A 21,303-nucleotide genomic window follows, 5' to 3' on the forward strand; every position below is an offset into this window, starting at 1 on the left:
TGAAATGCCTTTTTAATTGTATAGTATACTAATACTACTCTCTTAGGACTAATACTACTCTCTTAGGACATCCGCAACGCTGGCTCTTATTCGTCTCTTAACCGTCTCATCTCTTCACTCTCTTAGGCCATCTCTTAACCATCTCATCTCTTAACTATTCATTCAATTTCATTTTTTATTTTTATTTCTAACAAATTCAATTAATAAAAACACACTTCATTAAATAAAATAAAATTACAACTTAAAATTCTAAAAAAATAAAAAAACCACATTAGAGCATCCGCAGCGGTGGCGAAAGACGCCACCGCCGTCCGCGCCGTTGGCAAGGCGCAGGACCGCCGCCGCTGCAGCCGCGCCGCTGGCACGGCGCTGCTCGATGTATCGAGCACGTCCGTGCTAGCGGACGCACACGTGGCGCGCTCCCATTCGTCAACGGCATAGCCGTTGTGTTTAAACTTTTTTTATTTTTTTTTTTAAAAATCGGTATTTAATTATAAATAATGCTAAAAAATAAAAAAAAAATATTTTCCAAATCCCAAAAATATGGCCGTTTTTTCCCGTTTTTTCTGAATTTTTTTGATTTTTTTTTATTTTTTTCCCCAAAATCATCTATAAATACACACATTCATCATCCATTTATCACATCAAATCATCTCTCATTCATCTCTCATTCATAATTCTCATACAAACTATCAACACATTCATCACCCACTCAAAATCTCAAATGGATTTCACCCATATTATGGCGGAAGCGGAACGCGAAGAACAAGAATACTACGAACAACATCGTGCCGCTTACGAAGCATATGTCGCGGCGAATACCCCTGCTCCTCCTCCTCAACGAACCAGATCAAATCGACGGTACATCCATCGTGATCGGGAGGGAGCCCACGAAAGGCTCGTTGCCGACTACTTTGCCGACCAGCCGCGGTTTCCGGCAGATTACTTCAGGCGCCGTTTTCGCATGTCAAAGCGCTTGTTCATGCGAATTGTCAACACATTGTCCGCACGTGTTGAATACTTTCAAACAGGTGTAGATGCAGCCGGCCGGCAAAGTATCACGGCGTTGCAGAAGTGTACGTGTGCCATCCGACAACTCGCTACTGGGCAAACGGCCGACATGTTCGACGAGTATTTGCATATCGGTGAGTCCACTGGAATCCTATGTTTAAAGAATTTTTGCGAGGGCGTTCGTTCTGCTTTTGGGGATGAATTCCTTCGAGCACCCACCACTGATGATTGCCAACGGTTGCTTCGTCTTCATGAATCAGTCCATGGCTTTCCCGGAATGCTTGGCAGCATTGACTGCATGCATTGGAGGTGGAAGAATTGTCCGACTGCTTGGAGGGGGCAACACTTGAGCGGTCACAAAGGCGGCGGCCCAACGCTTATCCTTGAGGCGGTCGCCGACTACCGCCTATGGATTTGGCATGCATATTTCGGCGTTGCTGGATCCAACAACGACTTGAATGTGCTATATTCGTCACCACTCTTCAATGATGTGATGAATGGTGTAGCACCGGCGATCGACTTCACCATCAACGGAAATATATACCGCATGGGTTACTATCTCGCCGATGGTATCTACCCAAGGTGGTCGACGTTCGTGAAGACGCTCCACAACCCGCACGACCCGAGACGGGTTCTTTTTGCGCAGCGTCAAGAGTCAGCGCGGAAAGATGTCGAAAGAGCCTTCGGGGTCCTTCAAGCTCGATTCAACATTGTGAAGGCCCCGGCTCGGCTGTGGTACGTGAATAATATCGCCGACATCATGTTCACGTGTATTATATTACACAACATGATTATAGCCGACGAAGGGCCGAGGGCGGCTAGCTTCTACGACGAGGACGAAGCCGGAAGCTCAACAGCGAGGTCTCCCCTACGCCGAGGCGAGCATACGACGGTTGGCCAGAGGATCGAGACAAGACACACAATGCGCGATACTCGAATCCACAATCAACTACAAGAAGACCTAATCAACCACATGTGGGCGAAATTCGGCAACGAGTAGTGTCATTTTTAATTTTTAGGATTTTAATTATGTAATTTTTAATTTTTAGGATTTTAATTATGTAATTTTTAATTTTTAGGATTTTAATTATGCAATGTTTAATTTTATTTGTCATTTGTAATATTTATTGTGGGTTTTAAATGAATTTTAATATTATGGAAATGTTTTTGTGTAATTGAATTTTATATTAATTGTGCTCGTCCTTGCGGAAGAGCACAGTTGTGGGTGTTGTGCTCTTGCCAGAGAGCAGGCATGAATAGTACCGCCCGGGCCCACAACCGTGCCGCTGGCAAGAGCACGGTTGTGGATGCTCTTAATAAAATCCTAAAAAAAATAAAAAAAATACATAATTTAAAATCTTTCGCTCACTCTCTCTAAATTCAAAATCTCAAAACTCAAAGAAGCAGAAGAAAGAGCTGTCTAATGACGATCATCTGTGTCTACTGGTTGCCAAATTTTACCTAAATGTGCTCCATTAGATCCTCCTGGAGTTGGGCGTGGGCGGTAAAACTCAAAAAAAAAATTTACCATTGAACGGTAATATTACCGTTTATAATTTTTTAATATTTTTTTTATTAAAATCGAATTTTAAAAAAATATTTATTGCGTCAGTATGACGACGCCCACTCGCGGGCCGGCGAGTGGGCGTCACGCCTAGCGCCAGCGCTAGCGCGTGGCGAGCTGTCTCGCCAACTCTCCCTCCGGGATGAGACGAGACCGAGACGGATAAGAGACGCGTTGCGGATGCTCTAAGTAGGCAAAAAGAGTCTTGATTACCTATATGTTTTATTTTCCTCCAAAAGTAAAATGAACCTATATCATTTCCTATGGGCAATATGCCAATACCAAATCATATATCCATGTTATAAAAAAATAAAATATAGAGGGAATATTGTGTTAGTTTAAATCTCGAAATTGCGTCAAACTCTAGCCTGTTTGATAAAGTGTTAAATTTGAATTTAAAATGACAAAGTTGTTAATTTCAGTTAGGTATGTACGATTTTAGAGCTTTATTAAAGACAGTTCATAATCGATGAATAATACAACACACAAGTTTTGGTTGTATTAACCACCTTTCATTTACGTGCCAAAGAATATTGATTTGCACAGTTTTATTAATACAACGCACAAGTTTTCTCATTCTAGAAGAAGAAAAGAGAACAAACAAAACATACTGTATATATTAAAACACACTATATGCTGCTGATGAATATAAATGAAAGTAATTACACATTTTTCCTTTCTTGGTCTGGTCGGGTCGGATTGGGCTGAGTCCAGCAAGAGAGAATTTGGGCCGTTGTATGGGCTTCCAATTTGAAGGCCTCTAAAATGTGCTCCAGCCTAATTCCAAGTCAAATTTCTCCCAATTACTTAATTTCACTCTCTTTTATTCTTTGCTTTTTATACTGGTTAATGAATTTGTAAGAAAAATAAAAATACTTACTTTTCTCCATTAACAATATTTAAAATTATTTTTCTTTCTATCTCTCTTACTTTATCAATTATGTATATATTAAAACCTATACAGAACTAAATATTTACTATATTTTTTAGGGGATAGAGGAAGTATGTGTTTTATCTCACACCAAACTTTGTCATAAAACCAGCTGCGTCACATTCAATCGTTATATTTATAGTAGACATATATAATATATACTCAAACTTAAAATTGGTGGAGGATGGCCTCTCACTTAGCTTTGCCTCTGATTTCATTCGATACCCAAGTAAGATTTTAATGAGTATTAAAAAAGGCCAATTGAACATAGGTACTACTAGTATTATTTGTGATTAGATGTTTGCATTTCTTGCATGATCAACTCAATTTCAATTTTCAAAGGCTGGTGTTGAATTTCGGGCATGGAACACCATCGTTCCATCAATTAATTTATTGTTGTAGTACAAATTTGTACATATACAGTGTACCATATTCTCCTGGTAATGCATAAAATTTAAAAATTATACTCGTTCTATTTAATTTTTATTTTGGAACGTAAACCATTTTATTTTGAATTATAATTCACTTAAAATGTTAAAATAATAATTTATAGTGTAATTATTTACATTCATGCATTTTAAGTATCATTTTAAATTCTTAAGTGAATTATAATTCAAAATAAAATGTTTTATGTTGCAAAATTATAAAATCAAATACTAGTAATTAAGTTTGACTAAACATCTCATATACGGAGTAATATAATGTTCAGCAACCATAATATTAAAAAATAGCCCAATATAATGTTCAGCAACGATAAAATTGTGGGATTCTCCGGATCGGAATGGTCGACATTTGATCATCAAGATTTGATTTACTCAATTTGGCGGTCAGGATTTGGGTAACACACGTTGTAATTTGTGTGGAAATCAAATGAAACATATATTAATGTAATCCATTATCGCTACAAAATTCCTTTTTTTTTTGCTTTTCTTCAGTATTTATTTTCCTAGTTCAAGGATTTAAAATATAATTTAATAAGCTCATTTGGGGAACAATAATATTAACATTTCAATTGTATAGTATTTGTATAGCCTAGTAGGCAAAGAGAGCCTACATTACTTATAGTACTACTATATTTTATTTTCCGCCAAAAATAAAATGAACCTAGGAGTAGCAATATGCCAATGTCTAATAATAAGAATGTTCCTCCCTCTTTCATTCTTTGCTTTTTATATTGATTAATTAATTTGTAAGACAAAATTATAAGTAGTTACTTTTTCCCATGACATAATATAATAATATAAGATGAAAGGTAATGCCGTTGAACGGTTCCTCTATACCGACGACTTAAATTGGTTTGGTTGGTATGACTAAGTACACTAAATATATTAATATGGCTTCACATCTTCTAAATTACCGCAAATCCCCAACAAATGTCTATTTCTATTTTTGACAAATTCTTAATCACTTTCCTAAGTAGTCTCTAATATCATTTTAGTTTTTACCAATCTCGCTAATATGTCCTGAGCAAGTGTTAATTCTCCATCTATTTTCTGACATGAATTTACTATTTTCAAAATAAATTATCAAACTTAACTTCCTATAATATCTTATTAATTACTAAATCAAGAGACTTGCAATAATTTGATGTAACAGATTAACCTAGAGACATTGTGTTATTATAGTCTATATATTTTACACTATAAAATAAATGAATATAGTGTGCATGTATTAGAAATTAAATTCATTTTTAATGCATTTTTATGTGATTCAACACCAAGTCAACCAAATATATATTTCTTGAAAGTCGTACTCATTTTACGTACATTATATTGTTATGTACACTCACTCTATTTTCTGAAAGTCATACATTATATTGTTATGTACAGTATATTATTTAGTCTGGTATTAAAAATAAAAATATGGAGTAACAACTTCATTTGACATTGTAATTAGTTGTTACTGAGTCCACTAATCTCAAAATTGGAGCGGTTTAACAAACCCCTCTCCCTCTCTCTTAATTTATAATCCAACAAAACGCATGCTTTTACTCCAACACTCCCTTCTCCATTTAAATCTTCTAATTCAACACACACACACACTCACTCCTCCGCCGCCGATGGGGAACGCCGCGCCGCACCGCCTGCCCGACGCATCCGGAAGAGTCATCCTCTCCGACGGCGGCGTCGTCACCTACGACTCACCGATCACCGCCGCGGAGCTCATGCTGGAGCACCCGCAGCACGTGGTGGTGGAATTCAATCCGATCGCCAGCGGCAAAAAGCCGGCGCCGCTGCCGGCGGATCAGAAGCTCGAGATCAGGAAAACCTACCTAATGCTCCGGATCAGGAGGGGAAAGCCGATCCAGCTGTCGTCGGAGGAAGCTCGGCGGTTAATCCTCGCGAACGCCGCGCTGGTGTCGTACACCGGATTCGTGCCGATTTTCGCGCGGATTTGCACCGCGATGGGAGGCGTCTCGGCGGCGGAGAATAGGAAGCGATTGGATGAGAGGGAGAAGGAGGAGGAGGCGAGATTGGATTGCTTTGCGGAGATATTGGAGGAGAGGCCGGAGTTTATGAGGAGGCAGATGTCGGGGAAGGGGTGGAAGCCGAGTTTGGAGCCGATTCGAGAGAAAACGGTGAAGGCGAAGGTTCGGCATTGGATCATACCCTCAAGCTTTAGCGTTTGAATGTAATGAAGCTTATAAAATAGGAGATGGTCTTGGTCTGCCTCATCAGCTTTAATGTTATGTACATATAAGTTGTGATATGGTATGGATGTTGCTTTCGATATCTAAATTATGTTGTTACTCTTAGTCTTATACATATGTAAGTTGAGCAATCGTTTTTCAGTTTCTTTTTATCTAATTTGAACCCAATCGAACGTCGAATTTAACCAAACTTAATCCTCTGAAAAAAATATAATCCAAACTTTAAAAAATTGCAAAATGTATCCAAAAAATACCAAAAATCTGAAAATTAATTTTCTATAGTTAAAATTAAAATATACTAACTATTTAGTATCAACCAAACATGTCCAAAGAACTACAATCATCATAACATCTTAATATCATAATGTTTATTAATATATAAACCAATAGAAATGGAGTTTGTTTTAGGTGAGATATATTACGCCACATATAATTTAAAAAAATAAATTCAGTTATTTGGTTTTTTCGATTTTTATACCTCCAAATCTCAAAACTGAAATTTTCAAAAAATTTGAATTGAACCAAATCGAAATCCTAAATAATTGTAGTACCAAATTTTAAATTTCAGTAGATATTATTACGTGATCGAAATACATTTGCACAGGTATTTCGAACTAATAGTTGAAACGAATGAAAGTTCATATTATAAGAAAAAGAAAAGATAGTAGTATAGTAAAAGAATGGAATTAAAACAAGTACTTTTCATTCATATGAATTATAAACAATCATATGTAAACTGGTAACATGATCATAAAAGATTGTAGTATGAATTTAATTCTGTTTTTATGAAAGCAACTTGAAAATCACAAGATGTGAAGGCCGGCTTAAAAATGAGCCCAATATCTGTAAAATAAACTGTGATCTAGAAAATATCTGACGGCCCATTTTGTCTTTTGAACCCACTCTTTTAAAAACCGCAAGAGAGGAAGATTTGGTTAAAATTGAGATTAAAGTTGCCCTACAACTATTATTTTGTATAATTAGTAATGTCCCAATTTTTTCCATTCATAACAGATACATCCTCCTTCCGGGAATAGAAGTCTCATTTCTTTTCGGCTCGGATGTTAAGAAATGTTAGAAAAGTAAGTGAAAAAAGCTATTGGTTCATGAGTCTCACTTGTATATATTAGTTTTAAATGAAATGTTAGAAGGTGGGACCCTAATACCGCTTATGTAAAAATGAACTTAGACTTCTATTCGTGGATGGATGAAATGGAAAAACGGGATTCCTATTTGCGAAAAGAAGGAGTATGTCCCAACGTATACTGATAGGGCCTCAGCGCACGTGATGACACAGCCCAGCCACGATCCGGCTCCAAGCCCGACGAGCTCGACTGATCGAGGCCCACTGCATCAACTGATCCAGGACCAGCAGCCGCTCAAGGCCGGCAAAATATCGAGACTACAACTCAAGACAATGTTCGATGGATTTGACAATTAAATAAGTAGTGGAGTAACATTTTTTTGCATCAACCACAAAAGATGCATTTTAAAATTTTCAGTTGTCTGCATAAAATTGACCCAGCTGAGATTAAGTGTATATAAAAGTGCATTAGAATTTACAACAGCACAAAAAAAATATCTCCTATATATATTAATGAAAAATAAAATAATTATTTAAGTTATGTTACATTCACAAGGCCCACCAACCTCAGGTCTATGGGTCCCGTTTCACTATCATTTCAATGGAAAAAGAAAAATCAAGCGATTACTTCAAATTTAATGCAAAATAAAATTTTCTAATATAAGTCAATTTGAGGTCTATTTCAATTTCCAATCACCACTGAAACAATTGATGCAACTTGCAAGACACATATATCCATTTATTCAAAATCGATAAAACCCAATCCTCTATGAAAGGTTTTGGTTGATTTAAAAAGTTTGCAAACATTTTCTATATAGTATATAATTTAATGCAAATTAAAAAAAATAAATAAAGAGAAACAGTCAAGAAGCAAGAAATAGAATAAAAAATGAAATTAGAGGGAGAAAGAAGCAAAGATAATGAGGATAAGCAGCAAATGGCATCACGTTAAAACACAATACCAAATCATTATATTGTGGAGTACTAGTGTTGTAAGAATAACACCAATTGAACTCCAAATACTTAAAAACACATCAAATTAGATAAAGCATAACATGAAGCCATATTGCATATTGCTACAAGTAACTTGATATTCTAAATTCTAATGGGTACAAAAACGTGAAAAGTATATTAAATTGTTTGTTAAGTTTTTATAGTACTATAAAACAAAATAAATATCTTATATAGATTTTACTATGGCACGTCGTATTCGAGGATGTATGTTATGGAAGCTCAACATTTTGTTATTGCTTCATTTTCGTCAACCATATATATTTACATTTTAAAAAATTTAACCGATAAATATCCTCCTTATTTATATATAGCGTGAGCATGACCACATTCTCCCGTGAGCTTGCTTTCAAGTATCATTTCTACCAATCTCATTTTTATAGGTCCAATTAGGGATATCAATCGGGCCGGCCCATCAGGTTTCAGGCCAATCCTATTCGGGTTGCAGGTTAATCGGGTGCCGACTAACCAGGTTGTATTTTTCGGGTTATAAAAGTTCGACCCTAACTCTAAAAGCTCGGGTTTCGGGCTAGCCCGACGGGTTAATCGGGTTTCTACCGATAAGATTAAGATGCGAACAATCCAATAAATCATGATGAAAATTAGTTATATTTATAAAATATAAATTATTTAATTATGATAAATTTGAGATATATGCTTAAACTCAATCATAAATATGATCAAATACTAATATTTGAGATATTTCGTGGAATTTTAATGCATGTTTTAGAAATTTATATATTTTTTAGTGATATTTTATTTAACAATTATAATATTAATAAAAATTTAATATATAATTTGTATATTTAATACTCCCTCCATCCCACCTCAAGTGATCAACTTTTCATTTTGGGTTGTCTCATCTCAAGTGATTGATTTCCTTTTTTAGCTAAAAATAAAACTTCAACCATCTCTTACTTTATTCTCTCTCTCTTACTTTATTCCCTTTTTATCTCTCTTACTTTTTCCTCTCTCATATTTTCCTCTCTCCACTTTAACTCAATACATATCATTTTCTTAATTCTCGTGCCGAAAAGAAATCCATCACATGAGATGGGACGGAGGGAGTATAAAAATGAAAGATATTTTTTTAGTTATCTATATGTTAAAATTAGTCAATGAAGTGTCGAATTAGGAGTAAAAAATAGAATAATAGAAATTTTATCGGGTTTTCGGGTCTGGCTCTAACGAGTTGCGGGTTAATCGGATGCGAGCTTATCGGGTTTTAATTTTATCGGGCTAGAAATTAAAAAAATAGAATAATAGAAATTTAGCGGACTATTCGGGTCAGTCCAAGTCCACGGATTGCGGGCTACACTGACATCCATGGATCCAATCCAACAACGGAACAACAACTAAATGAAGATTTTATTTATTTTATTTCTTTATCCATAACTACGAATAAAATAATACGCCATCCTATTCCCACTTATGTAGTAATATTTTAATTCCTATTTTTGTAGTATTAAAAAATTAAGTAATTTCAGGTTGAATTTGGGGCCCTCCGGAAATGGGCATGTAGCTGATGTGAGAGCGTGTTGTGGTCAATTGTGGGCCCACAAATTTAAATTCTGGTAAGTGTAATTTGGTGAGCCGTTGATCCAGCAATCATACAACTCATATTTTTCAAAAATACTAAGTAATTTCAGGTTATTATTATTATTATTGTATAATTTCTATTTTTAAAAAGTGGTAAGTAAGGTCCCTTTTTTTCATAGTATGTTTTTATTGGTGTTCTACAGCTACGATTGACTACAAATAATTACATCAAGAAGACATTATTGCACACCGCCGCATACTTTTATTTTATAAGTGGTTTATTCGTCATTAAAACCAAATATTCGATCTTATTCACAAATAAAATAAAATAAACACCAAATATTGTTTATAGTATAGAAATCATTGCAACTCTTGTTATAGTAGTATATCATATTCCTCTTAGGAAGAAATGGTTACAAATTCGAAAAACAAATTCATCGTGGAACTACATTTCCGGCCGTGGCAAAGCACAATAAATGGATGTAATACACATAAATGGAGTATTGACGTAGCATAAAAATTGTTTTAAATTAAGAGCCTATAAAGTAGAAACCAATTAGGATGATAATGACCACAAAGTAAGGAGGAGTCCATATTTATTAAAGTTTGACAAAACATATGATATCGATAAATAGAAAATTTGAATCTAGAGGGTATTAACGTAACTTCGCATCTCCAAATATGTATTACTACTACAAATTACCGAATTTTTTAGGGGAAAAAACAGAGGAAATGAGAGAAATGGTGTTACTGATAGATGATTTGAGATCATCTTCTTCTTGTTGTTCAAATATTTGCAGAATTTGCCACGAAGAAGAATTTGAGAGCTGCAAAACTCTCGAGACTCCTTGTGCTTGCTCTGGCACTGTCAAGGTATTCATCTCTACTACTACTACTACTACTACTACTATATAAGTGTATATTTGTGTGTGTGTGTGTGTAAATATATACTACACACACGTATTTTGGGGCACTCCTTTTTTATCATTGAATATATTCTTGTTTTTCCAGTTTGCACACAGGGATTGCGTACAGAGATGGTGCGATGAAAAGGGGAATACAATTTGCGAAATTTGCTTACAGGTGAGATATTGAGAGAGAGAGAGCGAGGCGAAATTTGTAGAAAACTGGTTTCAAATTCTTCATTTTTCGCTGATAATTCGATTTCTGTGATTTAGAATTCGTGTTTGAGTCGTTTTTCCTGTTTGAGAAGCTTCTCATATTCCTTTTTTTCCACTATTTTTGCTCAAGATTGTCCTTTCTCAGAAATTAAATCAAAGGAAGAAAAAGGAATTTCATGTTTTTTGTTCATTACATTTATTTTTATATTTAGATTTACTCCATTATTAATAGTGCGTGTATGTGGTTATCCAGATATATATACTGTGCTAAAAGGAAAAGATAGATGTTAATGTCAGTTTTTGGAGTATAAATAAGGATGCCTTCATATCCAGTTGAATACTTGCTTATTTTTCTATTACTACAGTCTACAAGAATGGGATGGGACACACCATCACCATATGTTCTTATCTAGTTTTCTTTCCAAATTAATTCCCACTATTATATAGTCTCCCCACTTCTTTTTATTCATTTTTGCGATCAGTTCGAAGATGGTTGATGGTATAATATTTTAATGAAAAAGGGAGTTTTTAGTTTTAGTAGTAGTATAATTATAACGAAAACCTACTTTTTTTCATTTATAAATTTAATTGCAGAAATTTGAACCTGGGTACACATCGCCACCAAAGAAAATAAAGCCAATCGATGCAACAGTGACAATAAGGTATCCACTTTTCTCTCTCAATTTAGTATTAGTATTCTACAAATTGAGAGACTTATTAATTTCTATGCATTTAAATTAAGATTTATTTTTTCTTGTTTTTTAAATACACCGGCTGGTTCTTGGCTTATTATTTAATCTGTCCTCAATTTGAGGCTAATAATTCAAAACCCATACTATGTTTTTTGTCTTACTAATGCCCCACTAAGTTGGTTATTAGAAGAAAAATAAAGAGATAAGCCTCACATCCCATTTTAATAGTACTACTATATAATTTTATTTTATGCCATCAATCTTTATCATGCATCATATACATCATTGTGTGCATAAATATTAATGCTATAGTAGTATTATTCATTGAATGTGACAGGGGGAGTTTGGAAGTGCCAAGAAATGAGCAAGAAGAAAATGAAATAGTTGAAACAGAGCATCAATGTGAAGATGCAGATCATAGAAGCCCTTCTTTTTGCATAACACTGGCTCTAATTGTGAGTATATTTTTTTTCTGAATTATTGAGTTATATTTAAATGAAAATTTACATAATTACATGCAGGAACAGTTGGAAGATTGAATTAATAGCTTAATAAAATTTGAGTTTTACTACTCTTGCAGCTCACAGCTCTTCTTCTGACAAGACACTTATTTGCTGTTATAACTGGAGCAGGGGATTACCCCTTTTCATTACTAACTGTAAGCAGCCACATTTTCTACCATTAAACGTTTATGCAAAAAAGAAAATAAAAAATTAAGTTAAAGTATTTTGGACTGATATTGCAGGTGCTTATAGCCAGGGCAAGTGGTATAGTGGTTCCCATGTACATATTGATTAGGATTTTATCAGCACTACAGAACAACATTCGGCATCATTATCAGGTATTTTGGATATACATATAGGTCCATAAATATATGTACCTAGTTAGTTACATATTGCAAATTGTTCAATAACTCAACTCAACATTTTACATGCGTTTCAGAATGCAGATAGTGGGAGGACAAACTCCGATGAAGATGAAGATGAAGATGAAGAGCAGTGGCATAGTAGTATGGCCGCACAAGTTTAACCAATTCTTTGCACCTTCTGTGTATTCTTCCCTCTTTTCCAATTTTCTTTCATATATACATGAAGATATAGAAAAGCCTTACAGAAACATAATGAAGATGACATTTTTTTCAATTTTATCTGCAATCTCTAAATAAAACTGAAAGGATACACCATAAATATGATATGATGATTCCTTTTCAGAGTTTTTCACAACTCACGAGTCACAGCAATATCTGAAATTCATTTACAACAAACTTTATAGCAACCTAGACAAGTCAAAATTGTAGTTGAAGATCAACACATTTCACAAAATATATACTACAGTAGCATTTTTTGGACAATATCTGAACAAGGCTCAAATATATTCACCAACAAACATTGTAGCTTAACTAGCATATTGGATTAGAAAATTCAAGCTCAGAGCAAGTCATCATCGGAATGGCACTTGTACCTGTTAGCCGCTCAGATGTAGGTTTTCTTTCACCTGAACTCAAATTATACGGGTCAAAATTGCGCCATACGACGCGAATGGGATATTTCGTAAATCTGCTGGGTAGACTGTACAGGAAATGTTCCTACTATTGTTGTAGAAGTAAACTCGCTCTCGACTGCAGGCTAGTTAACAAGCCAATATTCTTGCTTTCAGCGAGAGTGTGGTAGTTTGTAGTAGCTGCGATCTTTATCAAGTTTTCGATGATAAATGATGCTTTGTCTTCCCACCTATGAGTGGATACTAATTTGTTGCCATAAGTTCCTTCAAACTCCTGAGACATTGCTGCAGCTTTTCGTAGAACTGTATCAGGAAGTCCTGGAAATAATAGCACCAGTAAGGGAGTGATCTTTGATGTTTTCCAGAAACTATTTCAACAGTTAACGTACCTGCTAACCGAGCAACATTAACACCATAACTTTTAGGGCATGCGCCAGGTGTCAATTTGTAAAGGAAGATTACTTCCTCAAGATCTCCGGCTCCTTTTCCGACTTGGCAAGCCATATGACGGAGGGAGACCTGTATGAATGTTCAAGCAGGAAGGTTTACATAAAGCTTCGAAACTTTTTATCAACTGTCTGCTCGAGTCTCAATACCTTAGGATCACTCTTGTAGTCAACAGCTAATCTATGATAATGAGTAGAAAACATTCCCCGGCATTGCACTGTGTGAACAAAATGTTCGAGCACTGCTGCACTGCCAAAAGAGACCAAAATACAAGATTTAAGGAATGAAATATGCTTGTTCGCTAAAGCCGAGAGAATTAAGGATACTTGTTTTTTAGTAATTTTCAACAAAAAAAGTTGTACATACGCAATGGCCTGCCCATCTGATGTGGAAGTTCCTCGTCCCAGCTCGTCCAGTGCCACAAGTGAGCTGCGCGTTGCTGATGTCTATATTCATCATTGACAACAAATTAGCATGGCAAGATGTCAAATACAGGTAGCCTCTCGTTATAAGAATAAAGCCTGATCATAAATCATATAATCAATCCCTGTACATATTGCAAACCTAATACGTAACCCATCTACGAGTACCTTTTTCCGAATCCCAGTGACATTTAATTTTTTTCTCCTACACTCCCATTAGGTTTTAACATGTTAGGTACCAGGTAATATCCATTACCCTATCGACAAGATCAACTCACCAGCATGGCTGCAGTTTCCAGAAGCTCTGTCAGAAATGTGCTTTGACCACCCATAATCTGATCTTTAGCACCCATTCGAACAAATATACGGTCAAAAGGATTCAAAGCAAAACTTTCTGCGGGTACATCAGCTCCCATCTGTTGAGAATCAAAGTGAACGTGTTGATAAGGAAAGCAGAATAACTTCGAGCAGTGCTTTGGGAAAAGAGATCCAACACCAAACCTGGGCCAAAATTACAGCCATGCAAACTTGGCGTAGAAGAGTAGACTTTCCACCCATGTTAGGACCGGTAAGCAGTATAAAGCTGGAGTTACCAGAACCACCTAAAGTGACATCATTGGTGACAAAGGTGCCCTCTCCGAGGGAATCACTCCTTAAAACAGGGTGCCCTAAGTTTTTTGCCCTGAGGAATGGCACTTCATCAGGATTCGCTGAAGCTATAACTGGACGACAACTTCTCCCTTCATAATAATCACTTGCAATTGATAAGCTGATTAAGACATCCAGCTCTGCAAAACAGGAACCAATTCTCATTCATTAAATATATCCAGATATCCAATCTCTATACTACAAAAACTACTAAAACTGCAACAACATCAATTGAATTGCATATAAAGGAAGCGAATATATATGAAGGTTTTTAAATAAAATAGGAGTACTATAAGAAAAAAGCTAAAAACAGATACATTTGGCAAGCAAAGTTTTGTCACTTCTTATCTAAAATAAATTTAGACGTGGGTTTTTTCTACCTAAGATATTAAGACATGGCAAGAATTAAAGCCAAGTGCCAATCTCTTTTTGTCTCGACTTTCCCATAGAAGGAAAGATCTTAACAATCATAGTGCACACAAACACCGAGAAAAGTCCAACTCCAGATTCAGAACACCACTAGACAGTAATACATTACCTGCAACAGTAGAGATGAATTGCCTCCATTTAATGTGATTCTCACAAAATCGTTCTATTAACCTCTGAAGAATGCTCTTCAATTTTGACTCCTTCTCAGATTCAGCTCGTGAAAGCTCTCCTATTAAATCTTTTATCACTGGGGACCAGTATCGGACAAAACCCTGAGATAAATCGTTTAGATAGTTATCAAAGAAAATAGAGATCCAAGCAAGACAAGAAATATCTCAAGATAGTCAAACATATTCCAGATTCCAGACCTACTGGAACATTTATGAATGAAGCACAAGCCCTTGTGACATAAGCTACTGGAGGACAAATGGACCATTTTCCATTTTTGGAGCAAGCTTAAATTTTTGGCAGATTTTACTTTCAAAATGGAATAAAATACATCCTTTTTTGCTATTAAAATTACAAGTAATCACTGATTGATGTCGTATAAAAGTTGTTCAACACATTTTCGAAATCATTGCACTTTACCAACTATTAACAAAATTTTGGGAAATACTGAAGCTTTTTACAGAGCCCATAAATTTTCCAATCAGCACTAGGAATACTTTTGTTCTGCATAAAACCCTGTTTCTAGGACAAGCAATCTACCCACTCCAATAAATCAATGATGTTTAAGTCTCATTGGGAGCAAGGCATCTGAAATAGATGCCATATACAGAATGCACAGTCAAACATTGCGGTTTTACCTTCTTAGATGATCGTAACTCAAATTCCTTCGGAATCGCCTGTGTCAAACTCTCAGGCATTTCCAAAAGGTACGCATCTTTTCCAATTGTTACATAACAGATCTGGAAGAATGGGGTGAAATCAAATTAAATTATGCAAGAAATTTAATCATCATAAACCAGGCTATATTAGAAATGCTTACGGATGGATCTCCAAGTAATTTCTGCTGCTCCTTTAGATGTTTTTTGAGACTGGATTCAATGTCTTTAACAACTTGGCATGCAGCATCATAATCAAGATCAGCTCCTTCTCGAGGTATGATGCGCCCTGATTGATATGCCTCCTCCCAATCAAAGGCATCCATGAAATGCCTCAAAATTGGATTGACATCGGGAATCCCTGAACCTGGAAACATCCATTATAAGGAGCTAATAACCAAGGAGTGTTACATACACTGAAAGGTATTTCGCCTATACCAGGAATTAATAGATGACGTAGTAGTGTAGACTCCACATTCTCTAAAATAGCCCCAACTGCAGAGCACGAATTGGTCATCATTTCACATCCACGAAGAACTGAAATGAACTCTTGAAGCTTCTTTTTTGATGCATCCTCATAGAGAACAACTTTATTTGCATTCCTGCCACTAGCTTCACTGTATTTACCCAGAAACCAAGAACAGAATCAGTTGAAGGATGCAGTACAGCAAAATCAATGGAATGTATGAAACTGAAAATCTCTGCAACTTCACCTGCCAGCAAATATCCGTGCAAGCAAGCGTTCCATGTCAGGTAGTTTCGATAGCTCCTTTCTGAAGCTAAGCACATTAGGTTGATTAACTCCCTATGATTCAAAACAAAACAATATTTAAAAAGTCATTTTTACCATCAGAAGTCAAATTACCAGAACCAGCAATTAACAATACAAATTTTCGGTTACACTAGCTCCTCTCATATTGAGTAGATTCAAACACATCAAATGAAAACATTAAGGGCGGTAGACAATAGAACTTATGATGAGAGATGTTATCATAGTCAAATATACCCTCAGTTCTGCTATAGCATCCTGTCGCTCCTTAATTGACTTGAGATGATACAAAGGTCTGGCTAGCCATGTCCTCAGTAGCCTTTTACCAAATGCTGTGGCACAATGGTTTAATTGAGCATATAATGTCCTGAAAACACAAGAACGACAAGGAAGAGGAAAAATAAGATGACATTGAACAAGCAGTTTTGAAACAAAAATGAGAAGAGTTCCAAGTTACCCAGAAGATTCTCCATTTCTGCTATTTTCAAATATCTCAAGGTTTTCCATGGCAGCAGCATCAAGAACCATGTATGGCTTTTGGGCAATTTCCCCAAGACCAGAGCATGGGAGCAGATCAAATTTAGAAAATCTGAGGAGAGACTCGTCAAGGAATGCCTGCCTTAAATAGAAAAGAGTTGCACCAAGTGCTGATAGTGCTTGGCTTCCATTTTCACCCTCACTTATGAGGTTGGATAGCACTTCTGGTAGGCAGTTTCTACCATCATTCTCCCTTGAAGAATCATTATTTTCTGATGAACTATGGGAATGACCACCAAGGCGCTGATAAATGCTTGTAACTTCAGAAATAGCTTTATCAGCATCCCAAAATTCAGAGAAAGGAACCAGCTCATTAACCAGGGGATTTCGTGTATGCCTAAATAGTGCCTTTTCAGTCTCAGTACACAGCAACTTAGCCGGTTGAATAATTTCCACTGGCCTTAATTCAGATAATAAACAGCAAAGCGAACTGCAATCAGCATCATCCCTGAACTGATCGGAGAGAATATAGTTAATATCACAGAGAAAATATCGATGTGATAAAAGTCTGCTGATATAAAAGAAAATACACAAAATCCACTATCTACTTCATGGATTCACGAATCAAGAGTAACAACATGTCCCACCAGGTCAAACCATAAAATCTTTATTCAGGATAGGACACAAGCATATTGAAGACATTAAGCTCTTTATATGCTTAGAAACAATATAATTCTGTTTTTCAATCCCACCTGCCCAAGAATAATCTTGCTTGTAGCCACATCAACAGCACAGATACCAAAAATGTGGATCCCTTGTTCACTTGCTGAAATTTGGCAGCTTTCCGTCACAGCAATTATATATGAAGCATCGGGGTTTGTTGTAAAACTTTCTCCCTCGGTTAAAGTTCCTTTAGTCACAACAGCACATATCTCGCGTTTGACAACCTGGAAAGATCAGCAGTAGTTGCTAAACATCATAACGCAATAAATAAGTTTTCCTATGAGTTCCAGGACTTATTTAATTTAGTGAAATTGAAAGAACAATTGCTTCAATGACCTTATCCTTGGAGCCACTTTCTTTTCGACGAATGCCAAGCTGTTCAGGTGTCTCTGTTTGCTCCACAACAAGAACTCGATAACCCTGACAAATTTAAAAATCAAAATTAAAATAACTATAATTGAACTAGAGTAGACTAAAACCAGAACCTTTACAATGCAAGACAACCTTTCTTGCCAGCTTCTCTACATTGATTGTGAAGTTCTTCTCTGGAAATCCACAGTGAGGTTGGTCTCCCTAGCAGCACAAACAACCATTATTTAACAGCTTTAATTTTAAGTGCTAAAATAATGAAAGTAGCATATGTATATGTGACAGATAGATAGTACAAGTCTAAGAAGTGCAATTGTATGATCAAGATTCTCTCCTTCTCATCTAATAATAGTAGCATGTCAACATAAATAACAACCAAGTCAAGTACCTTCATGTACTGCAAGCCAAGTTCTTTGGCTCCAACATGTGCATCCATTTCAAAAAGTTCATAAAACTTGCCCATCTGGTTCAACAATAAAAGATAAACATTGCAAATCTCAGAAAAGTAATGAGTTACATTGATAGCACTGACTATAAATTTTACTATATATGAGTTTGGCTGATACCTTGAAAAAGAGAACTTTGTCCATATGCTTCGACTTAAACTCCCACCATTGCCGCTAACATTAACAAAACACATCAGATAAACTATTTGAAGATACCCACAAACAGGGATAAAACCAGTTAAATGAAATTATGAATAAATCAATTACCTGGCCACCCGTTAAATTCTTCACAAAGTTTGGAGGCAAGTATAAGGTTCTATGATCATATTTCTCATCCCCAGGGCGCCTCCGGTTGGCATCTCTACGATCTCTGCCAGAGAGAGAATCAGTTCAAATTTGTTCCCAGTAAATCTTAGCAAATGCAAATGCCTCAAACAAATATCAGAACACCAAATGCTAACAGCATTACTAGAAGGCATCTCCATAAATGTAGAAGGGAGGTCAAAGCTACATAACAACTTACAACTCAAGGAAGTGCAATTTCTCTGATTCACGTTTGGCAAATCTTTCTGCCGTGTCTACCATTGAAGGGCTATCCAGAAGGGATGCTGTTAGAGAAAGAGAGCGTTCTTTGGTTGTATCAGATGCCTTTACACCTGCAGTGACAAAATCCAGATTTACTGCCGATCGTACAATATACCATTCTATTGACATTAAGTTTACAGAAGTCCACAACATGCATCCTATCATATTAAGTAGATATCAACAATAAGTATTAGTACTTCCATTTCTACCAGATAAAAGTCGCCAGGTATAAATGTACTACAGTATTACTATGCTGATATTGATTATTAAACTAAACAAATCATAAAAAGTAACAATGTAACATGAACTTTTGAAGAGGTAGAACAGAAAGGCTCAAAAGAATGACGTAATCAAGTTAAACTATTACAAACACACAGCTCTCAATTTAAATTACTTCATAACAAACATAATTATTCCATCACTTACTATAAGTACTAGTTCTGCTAATAGGTTCGATCAGATTCTCAGCCTTTCCTGAAGGAGAAACCTTCGAAAAGCAACTCTTCAACTCCTCAGCAATTTTTCCCTTTTTACCAGCAACGACTTCTCCTTCGCCCCCTTTCCGTTTCCTGAAGCTCGTATTTTTCCTATCTTCAGCTCCACCACTCCCCTCTTCCTCCAACTCCGAATCCTCCAAACAATCCTCATCTTCCAATATTCCATTCCCTGCATTTTCCTCCCAGTCCTCATCATCCGAATCATCTTCTAGCTCTTTGAGATCAGGCTCATCCTCCTCCTCGTCGTCATCATCTTCCACTACTGAAAACCTTCTTAACCTCCGAAGCTTCTTCTTCACCGGCTCCTCAATCAACTCAACCTTTTCCCCCGAAAGATTCAGACTTTCCTCTTCGGCATCGTCATACTGAACCAAATGCTTCCCAGATGCCTCATCAAACGACTTTACAACGCCCTCGTACCACGACTTATCCAGCGGCCAATAAACCCTGACCCTTCTGTCAATAACTTCCGCCCCGTACGATTTCTTCTCCAAGGTAGGTTTCTCAGCCGAAGAGGCGCCGAAATTGGGGGTGATAACTAGGAGGGGCTTCTTACGCTTGGAATTGAGAGGTGAAGGAGTGATGGGACTCTGGCTTGGAGGCGGGCCCACTTTAGGGTTAGGGTTTAGCTTGGAGAGAGATGGAGAGGGCGATTCTGAAGGAGCCGGAGATGATCCCGACGGGCTCTTGCCGAAGAAAGCGGTGATCTGACGCTGTTGATTGACTAGCGGCGAGCGCCCGTTGGTGGCCTTCTTCGACGGCGCCATTATACTTGATAGAATGTGAATGTGCGACCAAGAGAGAGTGGAGACCTTTCAGTAATCAGTAGGGGAGAGAGAGAGAGAGAGAGAGAGAGAGAGATTTAAAAGCGGGAACGGATACCGAAGAGCATTAGAGGGAGGGCGGGAATGAAAATGGCGAGTGTTGGCGGGAACTGAGGCAAGGAGGAAGCTCCATCCGGCGCCTGCATTTCAACGTTCGTTTTAGAAAATTTTATAAATTTTAATTAGGTAGTCTTTCAATTTTTAGCTATTAATTTTTATTTTATAGTAAATAATAGTACTGACAATTAAAAAGTAGTATAGAATTGGAGAATAATTAGAAAATGATAAAATTAAAACTATTATACTTATAATTTGGGATGATTAGTGGTGTTATGGTATGATATGGAGTTCGAGAGAAAATAAAACTGAACTAATGATGGTGTAACTAAGAGTGATATTTAAGAAGGAAACTACCAAGGATGAGATTTACACACTGTGAAATTCAACATACACAAACTATTTGGAACATCTCACAAAGAGACGGAATCCAAATCCAGACATATAACATTAGCAGCGTATTTTAAATTATATTGGAGTCTCATTATATTTAGATCTGAATCTTCACTCATTTCACAATTTTAACTCATAATTCCACCTTGCTAATATTTTTCTCCCAAAATCTGGTAAACCAAAGTCTAAACATCAACACGCAATAAGGTTTCGATTTTTCACCTAAACTTACTTTACTTTGTATGCTGTACTGCAGCATCTATTACAAGACTCGAAACACACAAGTTGCA

The 21,303-nt window shown here is 36.3% G+C and overlaps 3 protein-coding genes across 4 annotated transcripts; 2 read left to right on the forward strand and 1 right to left on the reverse strand.

Annotated features, from left to right (window-relative positions):
* Positions 1 to 5,453: 5,453 nt before the first annotated feature.
* LOC121744179 lies at positions 5,454 to 6,238 on the forward strand. The gene has a single exon (XM_042137626.1). It carries the CDS (start codon positions 5,488 to 5,490, stop codon positions 6,133 to 6,135), a length of 648 nt encoding a protein of 215 aa, XP_041993560.1. The 5' UTR covers positions 5,454 to 5,487; the 3' UTR covers positions 6,136 to 6,238.
* A 4,212-nt stretch (positions 6,239 to 10,450) lies between these two features.
* LOC121744403 (E3 ubiquitin-protein ligase MARCHF8-like) lies at positions 10,451 to 12,745 on the forward strand. Its single transcript, XM_042137927.1, has 7 exons — positions 10,451 to 10,663; positions 10,802 to 10,873; positions 11,506 to 11,573; positions 11,941 to 12,058; positions 12,184 to 12,261; positions 12,349 to 12,444; positions 12,546 to 12,745. The coding sequence occupies exons 1-7, from the start codon at positions 10,472 to 10,474 to the stop codon at positions 12,630 to 12,632; spliced, it is 711 nt and encodes a 236-aa protein (XP_041993861.1). The 5' UTR covers positions 10,451 to 10,471; the 3' UTR covers positions 12,633 to 12,745.
* A 149-nt stretch (positions 12,746 to 12,894) lies between these two features.
* LOC121744402 (DNA mismatch repair protein MSH6-like) lies at positions 12,895 to 20,699 on the reverse strand. 2 transcript variants are annotated; one of them, XM_042137925.1, is made up of 22 exons: positions 20,622 to 20,699; positions 19,669 to 20,510; positions 19,181 to 19,313; positions 18,925 to 19,027; positions 18,778 to 18,831; positions 18,600 to 18,674; positions 18,347 to 18,415; positions 18,179 to 18,262; positions 17,872 to 18,066; positions 17,100 to 17,632; positions 16,880 to 17,009; positions 16,587 to 16,678; positions 16,312 to 16,490; positions 16,038 to 16,240; positions 15,856 to 15,957; positions 15,159 to 15,321; positions 14,474 to 14,760; positions 14,251 to 14,388; positions 13,917 to 13,996; positions 13,700 to 13,799; positions 13,493 to 13,622; positions 12,895 to 13,421 (listed from the first exon to the last, which is right to left on the reverse strand). In XM_042137925.1, exons 2-22 carry the CDS (start codon positions 20,504 to 20,506, stop codon positions 13,192 to 13,194), a joined length of 3,918 nt encoding a protein of 1,305 aa, XP_041993859.1. In that variant the 5' UTR covers positions 20,507 to 20,510; positions 20,622 to 20,699; the 3' UTR covers positions 12,895 to 13,191. The 2 variants fall into 2 exon arrangements, with proteins under 2 accessions (XP_041993859.1, XP_041993860.1); XM_042137926.1 differs by lacking the exon at positions 12,895 to 13,421 and having other exon boundaries at positions 13,700 to 13,794; positions 19,669 to 20,699.
* Positions 20,700 to 21,303: the final 604 nt, after the last annotated feature.

The sequence above is a fragment of the Salvia splendens genome, chromosome 8 (genome assembly GCF_004379255.2).
Source record: "Salvia splendens isolate huo1 chromosome 8, SspV2, whole genome shotgun sequence".
Classification (NCBI taxonomy): domain Eukaryota; kingdom Viridiplantae; phylum Streptophyta; class Magnoliopsida; order Lamiales; family Lamiaceae; genus Salvia; species Salvia splendens.

What these genes read in the sequence shown, in the direction of transcription:
- LOC121744403 (XM_042137927.1), top strand. Translation starts at nt 10,472, where the DNA reads ATGTATTACTACTACAAATTACCGAATTTTTTAGGGGAAAAAACAGAG. An exon ending in CTTGCTCTGGCACTGTCAAG is followed by an intron (nt 10,664 to 10,801) that starts GTATTCATCTCT and finishes TTGTTTTTCCAG; the next exon opens with TTTGCACACAGGGATTGCGT. An exon ending in GCATAACACTGGCTCTAATT is followed by an intron (nt 12,059 to 12,183) that starts GTGAGTATATTT and finishes CTACTCTTGCAG; the next exon opens with CTCACAGCTCTTCTTCTGAC.
- LOC121744179 (XM_042137626.1), top strand. Translation starts at nt 5,488, where the DNA reads ATGCTTTTACTCCAACACTCCCTTCTCCATTTAAATCTTCTAATTCAA.
- LOC121744402 (XM_042137925.1), bottom strand. Translation starts at nt 20,506, where the DNA reads ATGGCGCCGTCGAAGAAGGCCACCAACGGGCGCTCGCCGCTAGTCAAT. An exon ending in ACAAAGTTCTCTTTTTCAAG is followed by an intron (nt 18,675 to 18,777) that starts GTATCAGCCAAA and finishes TTGTTGAACCAG; the next exon opens with ATGGGCAAGTTTTATGAACT. An exon ending in TGGCTGTAATTTTGGCCCAG is followed by an intron (nt 14,389 to 14,473) that starts GTTTGGTGTTGG and finishes GATTCTCAACAG; the next exon opens with ATGGGAGCTGATGTACCCGC.